Source organism: Sphaeramia orbicularis, chromosome 3 (genome assembly GCF_902148855.1).
Source record: "Sphaeramia orbicularis chromosome 3, fSphaOr1.1, whole genome shotgun sequence".
Classification (NCBI taxonomy): domain Eukaryota; kingdom Metazoa; phylum Chordata; class Actinopteri; order Kurtiformes; family Apogonidae; genus Sphaeramia; species Sphaeramia orbicularis.
In genome coordinates this window covers 42997380-43019387 of record NC_043959.1, presented here as the reverse complement: position 1 = coordinate 43019387, position 22008 = coordinate 42997380, and the positions used below count along the sequence as shown (strand labels likewise).

The window sequence follows — 22008 nt, the reverse complement described above, 5'->3', positions numbered from 1 at the left end:
TTTTTATTTTCAGCCCGGATTACACTGCAAATAAACTGCCGGTTGGCATCTATGTTTGTTTTGGTCCAAGAGCTTGCAGCAGTTAACAGACTGTTATTCTGAGATTTTCATCGTCCTGTGATAAAATGTCCAGTTGTTTATCAGTTGTGTAGGGACTGATTTGGGTTTATACTCATCTCAACACTAAGATCACCCCCAGTTGGTGTAAATGGTCTTTTGAGTCCAGTCTGAGGATGTTTCAGCTGGTCTTAAGGTGTGTGCTCAGTCAGTATTTGATAATTAACTGTCTGTGTGTGTTTTTGCAGGATGAATGGAGCTCCAGTGACTTGTCGCGAAGCAAATCTCACAGTTCTGACGACAAAACACACAGCCTTGAGACTCTGCCACCAGGTAAGAAACCCACAACTTACACACCTCTAACTGCATGACAGATGAACGCAGAAGGAATGCATCAGGAATAAACACTTCATCCACTTTGTCTTAAGTATTAATGATAAAATGATGCTGGTGCATGTGTTTGTGTCACATCAGAAACAGTGACTTGATCTGGAGGGAGTGATGTGATATTGAACTTACAGCCAGGTGTTGGCCAATCTACTGAGTGTTTTCTAATGAATGAATTTGATGAATAAACTTTTGAAATGCTGCTAAAAATAAGAAAGAAAATGTTATCAGCTATATGGAACAAATAAACTCGGTTGTATGGTGTCATTATAGATTACAAATGGCTGTACTAAACAGTGTAGAAGACATGGGGGTCCTTGTAGACTGTGGTCATCTGTTCCTGTGAAATAGCTGTGATGTTTTTTTCATGGATGAGAGACGAATAATTTGGTATCCTCATCAGTCCATGCCCCCTGCTGTTACCACAACCTGTTTCACACAAGGGCATAACCAGAAAGATGTTGAAATGATGATGTCAAAACTTATTCAAAAAACATCAAACTGTCTTGAATTAACCAAGCAAAATAATACTATTTTGAAAAATGTAAAAATTATCTCATATCTTTTTCTTTCAATGAAGCTTTTTCTGACACTATATTCACAAAATATCATAAAAACACAACTGCTGAAAATAGATGGCTTCAAATGGGGATTTTTTTTTCCCTTTTATCCCCCACACCAAAGCATGTACAACTAAAATAAAGTTTAAGTTGTTGCTACAGTACTCAGTGCTGTGTTATATCATCTTTATTTGTTACATAGCGCTAGTGTCAGGCCTTGTAGCGAGTTAATTTAGTTAAAGGTTTAGTGTATAATATTTAGTAATATGGTTTTAGATTGCAGCCATCTGAATACCCCACTCACGGGCCACAAAAATGCAAAACGGCCTTGTAAGAACTAGTGTTTAGTTTGGTTTGGCCTTCTTGGTTAAAGGGGGTATATGTAGTATTGCTACTTATAATAAAAATGACATGCAAGTATCTTTAGAGTGTTTGTGTAAAATATGCTATATAATATATTGTATTCCCAAGATGTGAACTGAATTTATTCACAGCCACGGGCCAACGTGTCGCTGTATGTGACCACTAGAGGGAGTAGTGAGTTACTCTGCTGATCTCTCATGTTGAGCAAAACTGAGCTGAGAGTGAGCACTAATAAAAACAATTTTTCATTTCAAAGGAACTGATACAGTGATAAAAACAGAACCACTGCGTTGTTGTTGAAAATGAATACAATGAAGTTTGATGCTGAAATTGGAGCATTTTTTGATTACGCAACTACTGAAGGTATAAAGTTACTATGTCATGTTATTACATTTGGTACCTTTTAGGGATGTACCGATACCGATATGAGTATCGACATCGGCTCCGATACTCAGTGTGTGTATTCGCACTCGTACTCGTAAAAGATATCCAATACAAATGCACCGATACCACTTACGGCTGTTTGACATTCACAGTTCAGTGCAGCAGGTATGCGGCGGTGGAATAATGTGTGGGGAGTGTGACGAGTGTGGAGATTTTTCAAAATAAATGACGGTGATAAAAGTAACGCTGACTGACAGTAACGTTAAAGGCACAGATAGATATGGAGGCAGCGTTCTGTCCGTCCTCTGTGTACATTCCATCCGTTTACAATGTGCTGGCGGATGCGTAAACAGAATGAGAATACTAGCAGGTGTACAGAGCGGTGTGGACCGCCACCAACAGAAGTAAAAATGAAACTTATCGCTCATTTCTCTTTTCTCTTCCTGCTGAAGCTTCGCTTTTAAACCTTACCAATGAAAACGCTGCAATATTAGTATCACATTAGTGTTACCTCTGTCGTCTCCATGTTTGTTATTACTGACTTTCTTCTTCTTCTTCTCAAAAAACTTTACTTTTCTTCGTGGTATTTGTCCAGTATGGTTAATTCAGAGCAGTGCCCCCTGGTGGATTAATTGAGAAATGCTCATTCCAACACATTAAATGTCAGTAGCAGCACTTTTGTTCCAGTCAGACTAATGATAACGACAATAAAGCACATTTACAAATGGAACTAAGAACTGGAATGGGATTATTAAGTACTCGTATCGGTGCTCGGTATCGGCAAGTACTCAAATGTAAGTACTCGTACTTGTACTCGGTCTGGAAAAAAGTGGTATCGGTGCATCCCTAGTACCTTTCGTTGATCCATGGGTCAGATCAACAGTTCTTAACCTGTTTGGAGGATTCTAATGTTTAGTACATCTGTAGACAAGACAACTGTACAGAAAGCAGACATGGTTTGGGGTATATTTGAACTGTCTGGGTTTTGTGTGAAGGAGAAAATTTGATGATTCCATAATACAGATGTGTGTGAACAGTGACTTTTATACTTTATTCAGTGAGTAACACAGTCTGTGGAAACATGATATTGATTCACTGGTGATTCGGTAGATGTGACTGTGTATGTGATTTCTCCCTGTTTTGGTTGTTCAGTACTACATATGAGCTTTTTAATGGGATATTAACTAGCACTTAGACATGACTTTACTAAGATTTGAAGTGATACACCAGCAGGAATGGTTTTAACATGGGTAATTTACATTACATCTTCCACCCTCATCTTTAGTAGGTGTGAAGTGTTATTGAAAACAGCATTAGCAATGTGTAAAATTTTTAAAAGGACGACTTGGTGTGTGAAGAGGAGAGAATTACGCCGGCTGTTTTATGTCAGTAACATGTTCTCCATAGATTACACCATTCACACATTTCTGGTTTATACTTGGGCTTTCCAAGAGTGGAGATACAGAGGGTTATTGATGTTACTAACTGCTAACAGCAGACTTACAACATGACGCAGCCAAATTGCTCTCACAGTACACAAACCTACATCAATAAAGCATTCTACGATGGAGCAGAGCGAGAACAGTTGGAAACTTGACTAAATAAGTTATGGGCCTTTTAATGTTTGTTCATTTGATCTAATAAATATTGTTTGTTTATTAACTGGACTTTTTTTTCCTTTGTGAAAGTACTCCAGAACAACACAGGCTGATTATCCCGTGTTAGTATCTCATTGTTTGTTATTGCGGTAGTGACTTAACTATTGGAAATAACAGGACAAATAAACACCAGCTGTTAAACATGTGAATGACAGAGTGAAACACCACAGTCATAATCTGCAAACCAGAACCATCCTCCTTCTTGAAATGTGGTAGTACAGTGGCCTGCTTTGAAAGTTTAACACCAGTGGAAAAAAGATGTTTGACTTTACTGAGTTTAAATAACCACAGAGACAGCAGTTCTGTACAGCTAACAATGTGACATCTGAAAATGTCTCCCATTTACCCAAAACAATTCAGCAAGCCAGTTTAATCTTCCCGCAAACCCAGCTATGTGTCTCCACCCAGACTTTGAGCCACATTGTTTAAGAGCCGAGCAGAGAAGTCGGCGTGTTCCTGAGCGGTGATTCCTCATGCAGCTCTCATCCTCAGCCCGGCTCAAAGCAGCCGCCCCTTCTTCACAAGCCTGTGACCTCCGAAAGCTGAACACACTCTCTTATCTGATCCACAACTGGAAATGAAATCCAATTTGAATGTTGAAACGGGAGGTTTTCACTTCAGGCTGACTTTACACTCAACGCAGGGAATGTTTGACAGCTTCAGCCCACAAACTCGAAGGGAAGAAAAGTAAAGTGAAGTGAGGAAGAGGAAGACGGAGATAGAGAAACATGTGGAAAAGCAGGAGAGCAAGGGATAAAAAAGATGGATGATAAAAGTCATGAAAGAATGTTAAAAGCCAAGAGAGAGACGGAGTAAGAGCTCAGGCTGTCAGAAGTGTTTGAATGCTCTTTTAAATTTTAAATAGGCAGAAGAATAAATGCATATATCTGGTTTCTCGTGCTCTGTGCTCTGCAAACATTGTGAAAGAAGCTAAAGGTGACACTGAATTGAAAGCTATGCCTCAAAATTTCATTGTAAAACATGTTTGCATGTCAGTTCAGAAGGTTCACATCATTAAAAGGAATATTTGAGAATGTGGTTGAGTTTGTTGAGCTTGTAGGAAATGGAGAATGAATAGGAAATATTTAATAGATGCTGACGTTTTTTGAATTAATATTAAAAGACACTGGTTTATTTATACAAACCAAGGACAGACCAAGTATAAGCATAATTCAAAGAGTATACGTGAGATGAATAATGTTAGGGTTTGCATCAAAAAGATGAGTTGGAATAAGCTGAGGAAACCCGTAGATACTTCAGAGAAAGACAAATGTTGATAGTAGTACATTAATTGCAGGAATAGAATTAAAATGGTGTCAAAAATGCTGATGTCTTTCGATATATCTCTAACAAACTTCACTCTTTGTTCAGATGTGCTGCTTGTATTCATGCTGACTGACCTTGTGTTCGCTGTGGTTCAGATCGAGTCACTGAAACAGAGTCCTGGCTCACAGTGACCATCGGCCATAAACGCAGCAGCATCATAGGAAACAAATAAAAATAGCCCGTCGGCTACCGTGGCTCAGTGACTGCACTGTGCAACAGAGTTGTGGAGGTTTTTATGGTTGTGAAATTAGAACACATGCTGTAAAGATCACTTTTACCTGAGGGCTGTAGTGAAGAATTCATACAGTATATGTCAAGAAGTTATAGTAGGCAATAAAAATGAAGACTGAAATAAAAAGGACAGCATCTCAAAACACAAAAATGTAATAGAAGTGCAAAAAAAAAACCCTCTAATTATCATTGTAACACGACCGAAAAATAGAATTACAGATATAATCTGCTCAGCTTTTGTTTTCATTTCCCTGCTTTGTGTTACCACCCTTCCTGTCTCAGACTTTTTAACATGAAATAATAATACCCAAATGTAATCTGTAAAAAATTGCTTTTTAAAAGAATTTAACAGAATTTTGATAATATGACTTTAGTAAATATTGATTGCTTTTTAATCATATTTCTATGTCTTGTCCTCTTTTATCAGTCTCAAAGTCTAAAGGCCTTTACACATCAGAGGTATGATGGAAAACATGAAATCAAAGTGTGCAGGAGAATATTTCACTTCAGAACTATACACACTGGCAGCAACAGTTGCAACACTTGTTCAATAAAAGATTCAGAGCAGACCGTTCCACCAAATAATAATGGATTCAGTATCACGCAGAGCCTCGTCTGCAGTGTGTCTCCTTGCAGTGTGTCTAGTCCTCAGGGTCTACATCCAGTGTCCACATAAAAAGACATACACAGAGCAAACTGTATTTGATTCATACCATGTTTATGTCACACAGATTCCTCACTATCCTCATAGTCTAGTTGTTTGTCACTGCTGCTCCACATGTTGTCATTCACGTCATTGTCTTCATCATTTTTCTCTTTCATACTAATAATCTGAGTGTAGTTAGAAATCAATACGTCCAGTTCCATTATTGGTGGTACCACATGTTGTCCATTTCACACAAATGATTGGTTGATGCCTGTATTTGTGCTGTGAAAGCTGACATGGCTATTAACACACACACATCAAACACAGCCAGTGTGTAAAGGACTGAAGATCTGATATCTGGAAACTAAAGAAGCTAAATAAAAACTACACAAATTCCGTCAAATTAGAAAAATTAGAAATAAAAGTGCTTATAAACCAAACTGATAGGCTGAATGAAAATAAAAACTAATAGACTTTAATAAGTATATCTCTGGTCTGAGACAGTAAATGGAACTCAATATGAACCCATGTTAATTTGAGGCTCAGTGAACGAACAGATGAATTAATCCCACTAAGAAAGTGGACAGTTAATCCGTTTTGTTGATTGCACAAAGAGAGCGCGAGGTGTGACAGAGACACGCCACTGAATATTTTCATCTTGAAAAGCAGAAGACCGAGCTAAAGAGCTGAAACACGAGTTTTGCATTAATTACTTGCTGCCACTAAATGTGGTTATCGGCAAGGACATCTCCCACTCTGACACATGCAGCCGTATCTGCTGTATGTAGTCGCAGGCAGCTCATTGCGAGTTCTGGTTAATTAGCATGCCAGACACATTCACATGCTGTCAGCGGAGACACATGCACACACTCTCTGTCTCTTTCCCCCTCGTCAGGCTCAGTTTCTGGCTGTCTATCTGTCTGTCTGCGCCTGACATGCACACACTCATCCATACTGAGAGATACTGTAATCTCACACCACCATATGCTTAACACAAGTCATTAGCATAGCAGCTGCACCCAGCTAATTAGTTTATTATTATTCGTATGTGTCTGTGTCTCAGTAGTCAGTGATAAACTGTGAAATTAAACACGACAACTTTCTCTGTTCACTGTGTGGTGATCTCATAATCTGGCCAGACAGACACAAGTGTGTGTGTGTGTGTGTGTGTGTGTGTGTGTGTGTATAGGTTTGATAATGGTTCCTTTTAAATGTGTATTTTTCCAAACTGCAATAAATTAGCTTAAAAAAAACTAATTTCTGATTCCCTGCGGTGAATAATAAATATTCTTTTGTTTTCTCTCAGTGTACAGACTGTCCTCTGAATTTAGTTTTGCATATATTTCTTTTAGACAGTAGGGAGCATAAATTTCATGTCGTGTTGCCGCCTTGTTGAGCGGTTTCTTGAAGCAGCGAGGTTTCCATCCTGTCAGTGGTGAAGGGCTCTGTTGCATCAGTCAGGCAGCTGCCTACATTTATAATTCCCACTCATGTATAATCCCATTCATAGCTGGGATACATTTTTCATTCTTTGTGAAGATTTAACATCTTTGGTAGTGGTTTATATTTTGGGAAATGTAATTCTGTATTTGTTTAACATGTTGCTTTGAGAATATGTTCCCTACTGAGAAGTCTGTGATTTGTGATTTTAAAATTTAAGCAAATATAAGTGAATGTGTCAACACTTGTATTCAGTCGGCCAACACTTTCTAACATAACATAGCAGGAGAAATTAGAATGGATGCATAGTGAATTGTGATTCTCTCATAGTCTTTATGATTTTTCTTCGTCGGAGGTCAGTCAAACCTGCAGTGGGAACCCACAATGGGTTGCAAAATGTCAGTGAAGTATAAAACAATACTATGATCTAGAGTGAGTGAATTAATCATCCTACTCTTGATATAAAAAAAAGAGTGTTCACTGGAATAGTTAATAAAATTTGACCTTAACAAAGCCTTGAGAACAGAAGAGGCCAGAAAAGAACTGAGAGACTTCAGTCAAGAAGATGCACAAGATGAAATGATATGATTTAAAAAAACAAAAACAAAACAAAAAAAACAAAAAAACAAAGAAGTAGAAACTAAAGAGAAAAAAACACAAAAGACAAATCATGTAAATGAGGTAAAAGATGAAAAAGTGTTTAATTCAACCTTGTTCTGATGATGGAAAAGGCGGTAAAGTATTGATATTTTTATAAATCTGTGTACTATTTTTTAATATATGTACTAATTCCAGATTTCAAGAACATAAAAAATCAAATCAAGTGGATGAAGAATTAAACACTTTGTTCACTTGGAGTTGCAGATTAACTACGACGGTTAATTTAAGTCTTTTGCAATTATTTAATAACTGCCAAAAAATTTATTATATAAAAAAAGTTAAATTATGTTTTTACAGTAATAACACTGAACACAGAATGTTGTCTGTGATTTGAAAAGCTAACTTTGCTTTTATAAGAAACAATTATTTGCATCGTTTTGCAGCAGAAAAACAACTTTTTTCCTGGACTGTTACAGAACATATCGATTAACGACTATTATATTAATGCTTTTTTGCTGTAATAAATTCTTTGAAGTTTTGCCTTTTTTTCTTTCATTTTATGGTTATGGTCTGTCAGTAGCTTGACTTTTATTGTACTTTTAGGAAGTCTGTCCAAGCAAAATCTGTTTGTCTCATTGGTAGATTGTTTAAGAGAACATTACGATGTCATTTGTAAGCTGCATGAGTATGATGAATGGTTTTTCTCTCACACAATATCACAAACCATTACAGTTTGAATAGAGACACTGACAGTTTCATCCATATTTTTTTGTGAATGTTTTGTCTATGTCACATGTATTTAGGAGGTTTATTCACCCTGTGTCTGTATGATTGATGCTTCCAGGTAAAGTTCGCTGGCAGGATTTTGACCAGGATCTGTACGTTGGTGCCACTGTGGTCCGACCGGGTCAGGACCCCTATGCCAGGAACAAGTTCAACCAGGTGGAGAGCGACAAACTCCGTATGGACAGAGCTGTGCCCGACACGAGACATGACCAGTACGTATCACAACTCACCGTCAGTGTCGACACAAACACAGTTCTCTTTATGCTCATGTGACAGCGGAGATTGTTCGCGTGCATACTGTCTTTTTTTGTCTGTCTGTTTGACTAATTGGTGTCGGACTGATTAGATCTCTCGGAAACTCCCTCTATTGTCTTCTGTCAGATGAAACCAGGAAGGGGCGGCAGAGCAGACTCCCACCGTTCACTGTCTGCTCTATTCATAACACAAACCCGTGGTTATGCCTGTTGATTGTTCTGCTTGTTAAATGGATCAGGAGACAGAAATGAACCGTGACATGGCAACAGATGGATCCCGTTATTAGACGAGTTAATATTTTAGTCAGGCTGATTCGTGTGTTTGCAGGGTCATTTTCTCACTGCCTCCTTGATTCTCCTGCAGGACTTAAGGTGTGAAAAAATGGTCTGACTGTTCGAATGCTTGATGGTTCTCAATCTTTGTCAAGTTTATGTTTAAAGCTCTCTGAAGTTGGCAGTGACCAAGTATTTTCCTTAGCAGGGTATGAATCTTGTCACATGTCACACCTCCTTCTCTCGTCCATTTTTCTCACCAGTCTGCTCTGTTTTCTTCAACACAATAGAAACAGTGAAACATTTAGGCCTCAATATAAACAAAAGGCACTCTCAGTGGGCTTATGACCTTTACAGCCACTGTTTAAAGGTTGAGACTGAAAATACTCTTGTATGAATGGCAAATATGTCTAGTGATAAGCCAGTCAACGTTACCGATCAGATCATTTTTGGCCCTTAAAAGTCACCAAACAAAATAGACCAAAGCAGGACCTGAATTTATATTATGAAATATGAATTTTCCCCAGTTACGTTGAGTGATTGTGTTGTTAAAAAATACCAGCAATGTTCCTCCAAAACACATTGATGAAGTTTTCATAAACTGAGGGGAAAACCACATTCTGGCTCTTTGTTCTACTCTACTGTGTGTTTATTTACATACTATGGAACACTGGGATGATTCACACGAGTACAATGAAATTTGGTGAGAGTCAACAAAAGAAGAGAATAAGGAAGATTTTTTTTCTAATTATAGAAAACACGATAAATACACTGATATGCATGTTATGTGTTTGTGACGTGAGGGTCTAAAACTACACTTATGTGTTAAAGGAGTGATATTTTGCTTAAAATTATGAATGGAATTATGCATTCTAAAACACTTCCCTGTGTTCTACATAAACTGTAAATGCTATGCTTGGGTCTGAATTCTTCATTAATTCAACTCCACAGGTCCATCTTCACCTCTATTTCTGAGTAACGACAACAGAAAGGTCGTTTTGAGCGCTGGCCCTTTAAATGCAAATGAGCCACTTCAGGCCCCACCCCCTCCAGGTTGTTGGCTGTGCTGCTCTGTCCTGTTCAATCAACAACTTAGCATTTTAGGTAATCGGCTCGAAGTTTGGACATATTTTCAGTATGGACTACAACCGCTGCTGCTGATAAACAATTATGTCGTACTCGGAGAAATGTTCATCAGAAGTCTTGACCTTATATGTGCAAATGTCGTGACATAACTAGATATAGACGTAACAAATTAAGCAGGAATTAAAACAGGTTGTAGAAATCCACTTGATTTTTGCCAAAATTAATATAAAGATAGCTTTGCAGCACGTGGAGGGTTCAAATTTAAACTTTTGGAACTATCAGGGTCCAAATACAAAATATAAATGTACCAAAGACTAATAAAAGTAGGTTTAGCAAAATATGACCCCTTTAACATGGCTGTTTTGAAGCTGATGAAAGAAACATACTGAAAAATGCAGCCAGTGCAGCATGTAAACACTGCAGGGAAAGTCATGACGAACCTGATTAGGACGGTGCTTTAGTCTTGCATAGCCGGTCCTGTCTCTGCAGCCTTGATAGCGGTCCTGCTTCACTACTGCGTTTTCTGTTTATTGGCGGATGGCGGACCAGCTTAGAGGTGCATTACCTCCGCTACGTGAGCCAATGCACTCTGTCATGGATTTTGATTGGCTTATTTTTTTCTCCTCTGCTGAGTTAAAGTGTGATACTTAGTAGTAAATTACGGTTTGCTGGCTCAGTCCAGCGTTAGGATTCATATCAAACTGGTCTGAAAAATTTTACACCAACACGAACTTAATACTTGGACCTCACCAGGATGTAGACCAACACAGGGAACTCTACTGTGGATTAGATGATTCAGTACGAAGGAAAGTTCCCTTGAGCTGAAACACTGATGAGGATGAGGATGATGATGATTGCGGCGGGTAGTTATGGTGATGACGGTGGTTGGATAAAAATATGGTGACAGGTTGTGATTATGTGACTTTCCGTAGAAATAGTAGGAAGTCAGACTTGTGATTTTGAAAACTTTCACAAGGAGGTGGTCTCTCTAATGGTTAATTATGGTGTGTGAACAGTGTAACTCACCTTTGAATACTTTAGCTTTAGGAAACCTGGTGAATATACCGACTTGGTAAGTGCTTGGAGCTCTTTCAGTTTTGGTTCTTTTAGTGTACCTCCAGAAGTAATGACGCAGTGAGCAAAAACAGCTTTTTTTTTTTTTTTTTTTTTTTTTTAATAAAGTCACTGCTTTATGCTGTTAATAGAAACCCATCACTCTCTGTAACTATGTGATATTAAACCCAGTAGAGCATTTCAGGGAACAGCACCTACTGGCATCTGAAACTGTGAGTCTTGTATCATTACCTATAGTGTCTAAAATCAAACAATAATGTTTTTTCAAGTAATTCAGAACAGCACCATGTTGAAGATAACATACATGTGCAGGATTAACACCAACTCACATGCATGTCATTGCTGTATTTATTTTTTAATGATATAATTATGAGACATGCCATTTGCTATTCAGGTATTTGATTTCCTTTGTGAAAAGCAAACAAATCACGTCACTGTAGTGTTTTAGCAGGGAAAACAACAACTGTTTATCATTTGTCAACATTTTAGGTGGTTGCTAAACGTGTTTGAGTACTTAATTTGACAAACACAGTGAGCACTGACTTCAGAGGTAAATGAAGTTGAAACTCCTGCCATCCCTGTCAGCTCACAGTGCAGTGTCGAGATACTGTACGTGCTGTGTGACTCAGAAACCATCTTTATGAAGCCAGAGGTCTAGCCATGCTGATTTATTGACCTGACTTGGACAGCTAGAGCCATTAGCCCACTAAAAGAGTGGGGATGTGTCTCCTATTGATTTGGTGGTGATGTGTCATTTGCACACCAGCTCTGACTTTGGAGGCGTTTTCTGCCTCAGCACCGCTTTTAACACACGGTCAGAAGATATGGACCAGACGACTCACACTCATTCCACATATAGATGCACTTCATCATCTTATATAAACTCACATTTACATCAGGATCTGACCGACGGGATGTAGTGTTAATATAATATATGTGTTATGCAAATGTAAATCAGGGTTATTGTAGATGATATAAAACTAAGAATAAGACCTTTCATCATGTATATTGGGAAGTTTTGCATCAAATTTTAATTTTAATTTCCATTCAATGAATTAAATCAGAGGTATTTCAGGGGATACAATATTACTAGAACGGATTCTCAGAGCAAGAATACCAACAGTGGGCCCAAGACATAAGAACTTATCATGGGACACAATAGAATACATGATAGTATGGTGATAATAATAAAAGAAAAGAAAAGTAAGGTTCATTACACACACACACAAAAAATGCAAAGATAACCTACAAACATACTCACACATACACACAAAACATATAGACACACAAACTTGACATCTAGAGGCACTAAAGTGAGAGAGGCAGTGGCAAAACTAATGTACAGCATGTTTTTCAGTCAGAGTCAGCAGTGCTACACCAGGTGTTTAGAGTGCTTTCATTAGCACCATTAATTTGAGCCGTTGAAAGCTCCGTGTATATGAAGTCCAAAAAGCAGAGAATCCAAGATTGGGTAGTTAGAAAATGAGGTGGCTTCCAGCGAGTTGCAATCATTTTCTTGGCTGCTGTCAGTCCAGCAAAGATGACTCACTTTTTGAGTTTAGAAATAGTAAAGACTGACAAATCATTAAGCATCAACACACATGGAGTTGCAGGCACTGTTTCATGGATCAACTCAAATAGTTTGGATGTTTTGTATCAGTTTTATTTTATGGAGTTGATAGCCTCAGTAGCGTTTTACATTACAGCTCAATAACAAGATACTTTTGGATTAATGTTAACAAAAAATTAATAATGTAACAATGCCATGTAATTGCCAAAACAATGATAACAAGAAGACTCTTTATTTTTTAGTATATTATGCATGCAGCACTTGAAAATTTGACTTCTACATTTAACTCATCACTAGCTGAACATGCAGGAACACACCATACACTGCAGACGAGGAGCAGTGGGTTGCCATGTCAGGTGCCAGGGGAGCAGATGGGGGGGTTGAGTGCCTTGCTCAAGGGCACATCAGACAAAGGAAGTTGCATTTGGACAAGGAATATGTTTGGAAGTAAAAATGATAGTCATCATATTGTAATGCTGTATACTTCTTTGTTTAGGTCTTGGTTTTTGTTCAGTATTGTGACTTGTTAAGTGGAAACACTTTTGGTTACTGGTTTCTGTGTAATGACCATGAAGCAGGGGTGCAAAATGCAAAACACCAATTAAGGCTGTGCATGAATAATCGATAAGTAAATTAGGGAGAGACTGAAAGCATAGTCGACATCTTTTTTTCAGAATTGAATAATTTTTATTTGGTGTGGAAAGAGATTCATGTTTCACTGTTTAGAAATACAGAACTAATGTTTATTTATCTGCCCGAGGGCTGCATATGTTAAGTCAGAAAAACTCTAAGTGTTAGACTTGTGGTCCACCCGATACGATTTTTTTTTTTTTTTGGTTTAGATGGCAGAAACATGTTAATGATGACAACTGACATAATTGACTTAAACTGACTTGATTGCTGGACTTTATAAACTAACTAAAATGCCTGTCGTTACTACCAAATTCTTTACTGATTTAGTTCTTGCTGAGGAGTTTACTTTCATTGCTGACTACTGTGCTATCCAGCTAATGCTAACTTGATCATTTTAGCTTTGAACTACAACATTAACTCAATGTTTTCCTTCCTCTTCATCCCTTCTCCTTCCTCTTCCTCTCCTGTCTCTCTCCATGCATCGTCATACTGTTTGTGCTCCTGACTTTTGGGTCAGGGCAGGATTTGTCTCTGTTGGACACACACATACACACAATCTCATGGGATTTCATCCTGTGGCCTGTAAAACCCACTGTCAATCCCAGCTTCACCAGAGCATTACTCTGTATGTCTTTGTGTGTTGGTGTCTCCCTCTTGAGTGTGTGTGCACTTTTTTTTTTTTATACGCATATATTCAGGTTCTGTTTTCAGGAGCGGTTCCTGTTTGCAGCTTGGTTCACACATTTCACTGTGTGTACGAGTATTTGTGCATGTGTATATCTGTAAACATTTATACCATGTCATTCTGTGTGGCTCTTTGTGGGTCTTTCTGTTCTACTCTGAATGATTTTGTGTGTTTTTAGTTGTAGGCATAAACAGTGGAAAACCGACCTACCCGCCTCCAGCGTCGTCATCACCTTCCACAATGAGGCCCGTTCCGCTCTGTTAAGGACCGTGGTCAGGTGTGTATCAGTGTGTCGTAATGAAGCCATTTATTTCCATCTGTTGTCCAGTGTCATTATTGGATTTCTGTTATTTCAATCACATTTTATTTTGTCTTAATCCCCGTCTCGGTTCAGCGTCTTGAAGAAAAGTCCTTCTCATCTGGTCAAAGAAATCATTCTAGTTGATGACTACAGTGACAACCGTAAGTAATACACTTTAAAACATTGATCTCTGCAGACGTGAAGATCAGTGTTTAATACTAATGTTATTTCTCAATCTTCTGCATTACATCTACTTTTATGTGTTTTTCAGCGGAGGATGGAGCACTGCTGGGGAAGATTGAGAAAGTGCGTGTGTTGAGAAATGATCGCAGAGAAGGTAATTTAGAAGAATATTCTATAGTATATGTGTCATTTCAAGAGGCTATGTTGCCTATTTAATATGTTATTTTAATCAGAATTTTGTCAAACTTAAAATGGATTTCAATTTCAGCCCAATTTCAATAATAAAATCTAATGAATATGGATCATTTTTGCATAATTCATACATGAAAGGCTGTAAATGCAAACAACACAGTATCCATTTTTGCTTTGTGTGTCCCTCAGGACTGATGCGTTCGAGGGTACGGGGTGCAGACGCTGCCACGGCGCCAGTCCTCACCTTCCTGGACTCCCACTGTGAATGTAATGACCACTGGCTTGAGCCGCTGTTGGAAAGAGTTGCTGAGGTACACATGTGAACACGCAACCTAGTAAAAGATAAACAAGTCCAACAAGAAACAGTGACAGAACAGAATTAGTTTGTGTTGTTAAGGGTGACCAAACGTCCTCTTTTCGGGTGTTCTGTCTAGAGCATCTGAGGGGGGGGGGGTTATAAATTAACCCATAAAGACCCTGTGCTACTTTTGTGGCCATTCCCAAATGAATTGTTCTCAGTTTTGGACCTTTCTTAAGTGATTTATCACCATTTATTGTAATATTACCCTCTGTATTTTGGGTTTTCTTCAGTACAAATCAGGTTTTTTGCTATATTTAATTTACTGATCATGTAAATGCTCATTAAAGCTCAGATTAAAATTGAGGGTTATTATATCAGAAACAAACAAAACTGAAGAAAAAGTGACTTTTTCTGTTAAATATATTAACTGAACAGTAAACAAGTGTCTCCATCCACTGTCACTGATTCAGCTCCATGGGTTTTATTGATGAATCAATGTTGTAGAAGGTGACGATGTTTCCACATTCACTATGGAGTCTCTGAACGTCCAAATGGGTCATATCTGATGACCATGAAAAGATGGCAAACTGCATTTACACAAATTATTTACATGGATTGATAGAATTAGTGGATCAACTGGTATTAAACATTTTATATGAATAGATAGTTTTGATCACCAGTGGATGTTTGGGTCTTTATGGGTTAATGTCTTTTCTATTCATACAGAGGAAGCTTACTTTAAATATCTAAAAGTTGTAAGGCATCTTTGAGTAAACTTTGAGTATCATTTTAGTATTCCAAGGCAGAGCTGAGTGTCCTCTTTTATGGAAATCAAAATATGTTCACTGCCATCTAGAGTAACAGTAGTTTGGAGGTGAAAGGGCTGCTCTGAAATGTCAACACAAACCCTGTAGACTCAGGTTTGCCCTTCATCTTCTAAAATCTGATAGGAAAAGTGAAACTTAGACAAACTATCAGCCTACCGCTGTGTATTGGTACAAAAGCACAGATATACATTTATTTTATCAGCACAATTATCAGCCAACATTTACATAACTTTGAAGGCCAGCTGTTTTTTCACCACATGGTACCGGCTCTGCTTGACTCAGGTCTTTGTAGATTGTACCTGGTACTTTTTACCCCTCCACCATATCCTGCAGCATCTGTCTGTCCATCTATGTGTCTGTCAGTTAGTATTAAGGAGATTACTCTTCATCAAATCATCTGATCTCCTTCATGTTTGGTATTTGGATGAGTTCTTTAGAGATTGACCTTAATTTTCAAGGTCGAATCGGGCTCAACGCATCAAATTTTAGCCTTTGGCAACAATGATACAACAACGTGATACCTCTTCACCGAATCATCTCATCTCCTTCATGTTTGGTATTTAGGTGCAAATTGGGAAGCTCTTGGTAGTATGAGTACTCACCCTTGACCTTCAATTTAGCAATGCTGATATAAATTTTTCCGGGGTTTCGGAGCCAGTGCATGGTCATGGGATCCAGATAGGAGAAGCTACAACCGATGAGGTGAGGGGATAGTGATACTGGTAGGGGAGTAGTGAGCAACATGGGTATACACTGGAAAAAATTTAAGTCTTAAATCTTACCAAGTGTATTTTTTTCCATTTCTAGTCAAAATATCTTCTTTATTTTCACTTGTTCCATCGGCAGATGTTTTTTTTTTTTTTTTCTTTTTTTTTTTTTTGCTTAATTCAAGTAAAAAATCTGCCAATGGAACAAGAGACAATTATCTTGGTAAGATTTCTTGAAATAAGATTTTCAAGATCTATTGTCTAAAAATAAGTTCTTATATCTCACTGAAAAGTTACTCTTTAGGTGATTAGGTCTTATTTCAAGTGTGGTGAGATATTTTGACTAGAAATGAGAAAAATGCGCTTGGTAAGATTTTGATTTTTGCAGTGTAGATGCAAGGCAGACATCATTGACAAAAGGGGACGAGGGGTCATGACAAAGTTTAACAGTGGTCTTGGTCTTTTGGTATGAGTCTGTGAAGGTTCCAACTGAGCTGAGGTGATGGTAAATACAGCAGAATAATGATTGGTCAGAGAGAGTCATCATAGTCATTGTGTGAGACAGGACTTGACACACCTGCCAGTTTTAACTGAAATGGAAAATGATGTGAACTGAAGTGAAATGAACTGAATCAAGGGGGAGTGTGCCCAAAGGGGAATTGTTACATCATCAAATGCCATCAGCACAGTGGAAATGTTTGATGGTGGATTGATCTTTTTCCTTTTATGAAAGCACACTGTCACAGATTATATAATGACTTTATAATAGCACTCATAGTGTGGATATCTGAGGAGGACACTGTTCGTTACTCCTTCTGTCATCTAGAATTTAGGAGTCAGAGGTCATAGGTTAAGGTCGTCTACAAAAAATAATACAGAATTCATGTTTCTATGGTTTAACAAATCACTTCATAGCTTTGAAACATAGAGAAATATAAAAATCGCATTTTTTCAGTCCAGTTTCTATTTCTGAAAAGAGAGGATAAACTGATCCTCAGTCACATCTCAGAAATGTAATCACAGGAGGGTCTTTTGGGATGGCACAACCTGGCTTTATTTTGTGTCAAAATAGAAATGCAGTTTCTCATCTAAGGCACCGTGTTTATTCAGTTGTAAGAAGACAAACCTTTCACAGATTCATGTGTTGTTCTTGTTAAAGCATCAAGCAGCGAAAGGAGAATCTTTACACAGAAACACAAATTACATTATTTTACAGTCTATTGATATTTAGAATGCAGCGTTTTAGTAATGACTTTAGGAGCAGCTTGTTGATTTAATGTAATCTGAGTCTGCAGCAGAGTACTGTGGGTAAGATTGTTCTTTAAATATTTATTAGATATAACTGAAAATAGCTCTAATTCTGCATTTGAGCCATGCAGAGCTGCTGTTTTATCATTCACAAGTTAATAAATGCCTGAAACATTTTGCGTTGAAGTAATTGCTTTTGCTTTTGTTTGCTTCAGTTGCACTTCTGAATAATAAATCACTCAATACAAAATGAAAGATGGGAAAAAAAATCTCTGGGGTAAGCCTCATTTGAAAATGTGAATCAACTCCCTCTGTACCTGGAAGCTAGTTTCTATTTTTGTAATTTGGAGATTCTGTCCTTTCTCTGATCTTTGATGTGATGCTACTGTTTCTGCTCAGGGCTTCATTTGGTTTGAAAAAAACTTAAACAGTAATAAAAATTAATATATAGTAGAAACAAACTGAAGTAAACACATGAATAATCATTGTGAATGCCAATTTTTCTCCTAAAATTATGTGATTACGAGTGGGTTGTAGCCTAATTATCTTTTAATTGTGTTCGTCTAGGCTGAAAATTAATATTAATGATAATTTTTTTGTCCTCAGGATAAGACCAGAGTAGTTTCTCCTATCATCGACGTCATCAACATGGACAATTTCCAGTATGTGGGAGCCTCAGCTGATCTGAAAGGAGGTACAGTAAACAAGAGCTTCATGTACACAAGTCCTGTCTAGTTCAGAGAATAGAGCTCCATAAAAGACCGTGTGTTTGCTGAATGCTCTTATGTTTTCAGTGCAGCACTGTCCTACAAGGAGCCTCCGATACTTGTTGTGTTGGCATCGAGTTTGTCTCACATGAACTCACTTTAACTTTTCAATGCACTTTTCACTGGATATTTCCACTTTTTCTCTCAAACACAAGGTGAATTCTTCTGGAATATACTAAAGGAGTTTGTTTAGGAACTTAGGGGCTGATTTACTAAAGGTTTGCACGTGTCAAAACGTATGCAAACTTGACTGCGCATGCAAAAACATGCTGAAGTGTTCCTACTAATGGGATGCACCAAGGGTTGCGTCTCTCAAATGGGAAAAATAGCTCATGCAACCCTTTTAGCGTGTTTGCCTTGACGAATAGGCAATATGGGTGTTTCTGCCAGAACATGCGAAATTATTGGGAGGAGTAAATGCAAATATTTATTTAGTGGGCGTAATGTGATTTACCAAACCCGAAACTGATTGTGGTGGCTGATTTTGCATCTATATTTAGCACATCTGAAAGGCAGGTTTTAAGTGACACAGCTTCATGCAAAACTAGCTGCAGTTGTTGTGGCGAAGAGGCAGCATAGGCCCAACCAAAGGCAATGCACAGAACCAATCTGTTCTGCTCGCCTCAACATTTTTGGAATGGTGGAAAAAAAATAATTGAGACCTATACCCCCCACTTTACAAGACTCTTGTAGAAAAGGCTACTTTTCCACTTGATCTGATGATTGTGATTAAAAATACGCACCAACATCAGGCTACAGTGTGACAAAATTTTGTGCACCTGACAGTCATTCAATCCAACAACCTTCACAGCCCCCCCACCTCTAGCATGAATCCAGCGCCGCTGCCCAGCAATGCCATTTTAGAACTTCTAGATCAACTAGGGGATGATTTGGGGCCAGTCACAAACAGTCAAGCAATACCTTCTATGAGAAAACTCCGCCAACGTTACATTTTTGTGCATCTGGATCCTTCCAGCGCACTGTTGCCATTAGTGCTGGTGTATTCCAGAGCAGTTTTGACAGCATACTGTCTCCATGACGACAACCAGTAGCGCATGCAAAATCCTCATTTAAATTAATGAGGTCTCCAAGACTTTGCACCTGTTGTCATTTGCGCAGGCAATCTTAGTTATCACCCGTGACACGCAAATCAATAGCATGTGCATTTTTAGTGCGAGCAGGCAAATTTGCACCTGTTATTTGCGATGTTAGTAAATCAGGCCCTTCGTGTCTTGCACCCTGAAAATGTGGTTTGACAGAAGCGTATTCATGTTGAGAGTGTAAAAACTATTTGGTGGAGAAACACGATCCACGGAACATGTCAGGAAATGGTGAAAAGAACTGAAACTGTGGTCCTCATATACTGTTTTAAACTGTCCTCTCTTAGCACAGTTTTAGTATTTACTGTCAGTTTGCTGTGGTTGCACAGGTAAATGATATGCAGATTGTAGATATATGTGCAATGTCTGCTCCACCTTTTACATATTTGCAAATTTAATTATTTTTTTTCTTTAATTCACTATTATACTATCACTTATATTTGCCCCTTTTCTTACACTGCGTAGGTGCAATAGTGTGGCAAAGAGACCTACTAAATGTAGAGAAGAGTTTACGGAGATTCTAAAGCAGTTACTAAGACCCGAATAGATGCACAGAAGAGGTGTTACGACACATTATTATGTGACCAAACCAATTCATTTTCTTGCACAATGCTGAGATAGCATCATCTTTAAGGTGTCTAACTTCCACACAAGTGGGCTAGGTGTGTATTTTTAGCATCAGTGTGTGTGGAAAAAATAATTTGGCGAGCCACTGAGAAACAACAAAACACTCCAGCAATAGGGTTAGACAGGGTAAAATATAATATACAGTAGGTCTTATTGATCTATAACTGTTTACTCAGATGCAAAATCTGTTGGTTAAATTTAAAGCAGGAAGTTTTACATCGACAAATAAATAAGACAGTGTGAATGTAGTTTTGTTGTATTATCCCAGCAGTGCTCTTGATCCATAGATTGATCTCAAGTACGTCACCATTGATGCACAGCACACTCTAATTGTATTAAAACTTTTATTATTTAATATTTAACATGATTTTTACCAATTTTTGTGTGCACATGAATTATATGTCGTATAAAAAATATGAATATTGCATCTTGTACTTCCTAATGCTAGTATATGTAGTAGAACTGGTATATCTGCAGAAGGGTTAATTCAGAAAACTTCAGATGTATCCAGCCCAATCGAATAAACCTGATTTATTTTATTATAGAGCTCAGTCGCTCTTTAAAGCTGGTTAATGGTCTCACTGGTGATGTGTTTTCATACCCTCGGTGTGGTTTTTCATGTGTGCAGGATTCGACTGGAATTTGGTGTTTAAATGGGATTACATGACTTTGGAGCAGAGACGAGCTCGACAAGGAAACCCCATCGCTCCGATAAAGTAACACACACACACACACCTGTCTAACTACGGGCACTTTGAAACAAAGGCAGCGATCTGACTCTTTTCTCTACTTTTCTCTCATTCCCTCCAGGACTCCTATGATAGCAGGGGGTCTCTTTGTCATGGATAAAGAATACTTTGAACAGCTGGGAAAGTACGACATGATGATGGATGTGTGGGGAGGAGAAAACCTGGGTGAGTGCTGCTACTATGCAAATGCAAATTCATTAGGATCATGCTTAATCCTGTGAGTAACAAAGAATTAAATAAATATGAGCGACTGAGAGTGGAAAGCTCAGTAAAGTGGCAGGTAGAGAAAACAAACACAGCAACACTCAGAGCCATCACAAGGATGTGTTACAAGTGCCTCGCTCTTTGACAATGAGCCTAAAGGACTTATACCGCACTCATATCCGCAGTGTATTTCAATCATTAATGCCATGCTTTTGGCTCAGAGGCCCTCAGATTCCTGCTGACTTATGAAATCTGTGCTCTCTTGAGATTCAGTAGCACCAAGGATATGTCTCACGCTGTAATTTACTCATGAGATCATCTGAGTTTCCAGGCCAAGATCATGATAAAGAGCAGAAAACCCTCCTGTGTTGCATCGGTCATATCCGGGGAAAGAGTCCTCAGGGAACAGTTGCTCTTAGGAAAATTACAGTGTTAATGTGATAATGATTAGAGTCGGTATTCAGTGAAAATACAGCAGAGACGATTCGCAAACAGTACAATGATATAATAACAGCTGTGACTCTGTGTTGCTTTTGTTTAAATTCTGCTGGGAGATCCTGGAGAATAAACAGCTGACACACTGATTCATGTTCCTCTTACAGCAGCATAATGATTCAGAACTGGACTGACAATTTAGATCTCAGATTACTTGTGTGCTCATTTAGACAACACTTACTCAAATTCAGACAATACTGGACCTGACAATATAAACACGCTGAGAGCATTTGTGACAATATGAATTACTCTCAAAACAAGACTGTTATTTTCTTAGAAAGAGCATTTTAGCAC

The 22008-nt window shown here is 38.1% G+C and overlaps 1 protein-coding gene across 1 annotated transcript in view; it reads left to right on the top strand.

Moving 5' to 3' along the window:
• Positions 1-22008, top strand: part of galnt2 (UDP-N-acetyl-alpha-D-galactosamine:polypeptide N-acetylgalactosaminyltransferase 2) — an 85124-nt gene that overhangs the window by 50697 nt on the left and 12419 nt on the right. Inside the window, exons 2-10 of the mRNA XM_030131221.1 lie at positions 306-390; positions 8497-8650; positions 14192-14290; positions 14408-14475; positions 14586-14651; positions 14879-15000; positions 18379-18466; positions 20895-20982; positions 21077-21180. Of these exons, the coding sequence (XP_029987081.1) occupies positions 306-390; positions 8497-8650; positions 14192-14290; positions 14408-14475; positions 14586-14651; positions 14879-15000; positions 18379-18466; positions 20895-20982; positions 21077-21180 (874 nt within the window). The remainder of the gene's footprint in view (positions 1-305; positions 391-8496; positions 8651-14191; positions 14291-14407; positions 14476-14585; positions 14652-14878; positions 15001-18378; positions 18467-20894; positions 20983-21076; positions 21181-22008) is intronic.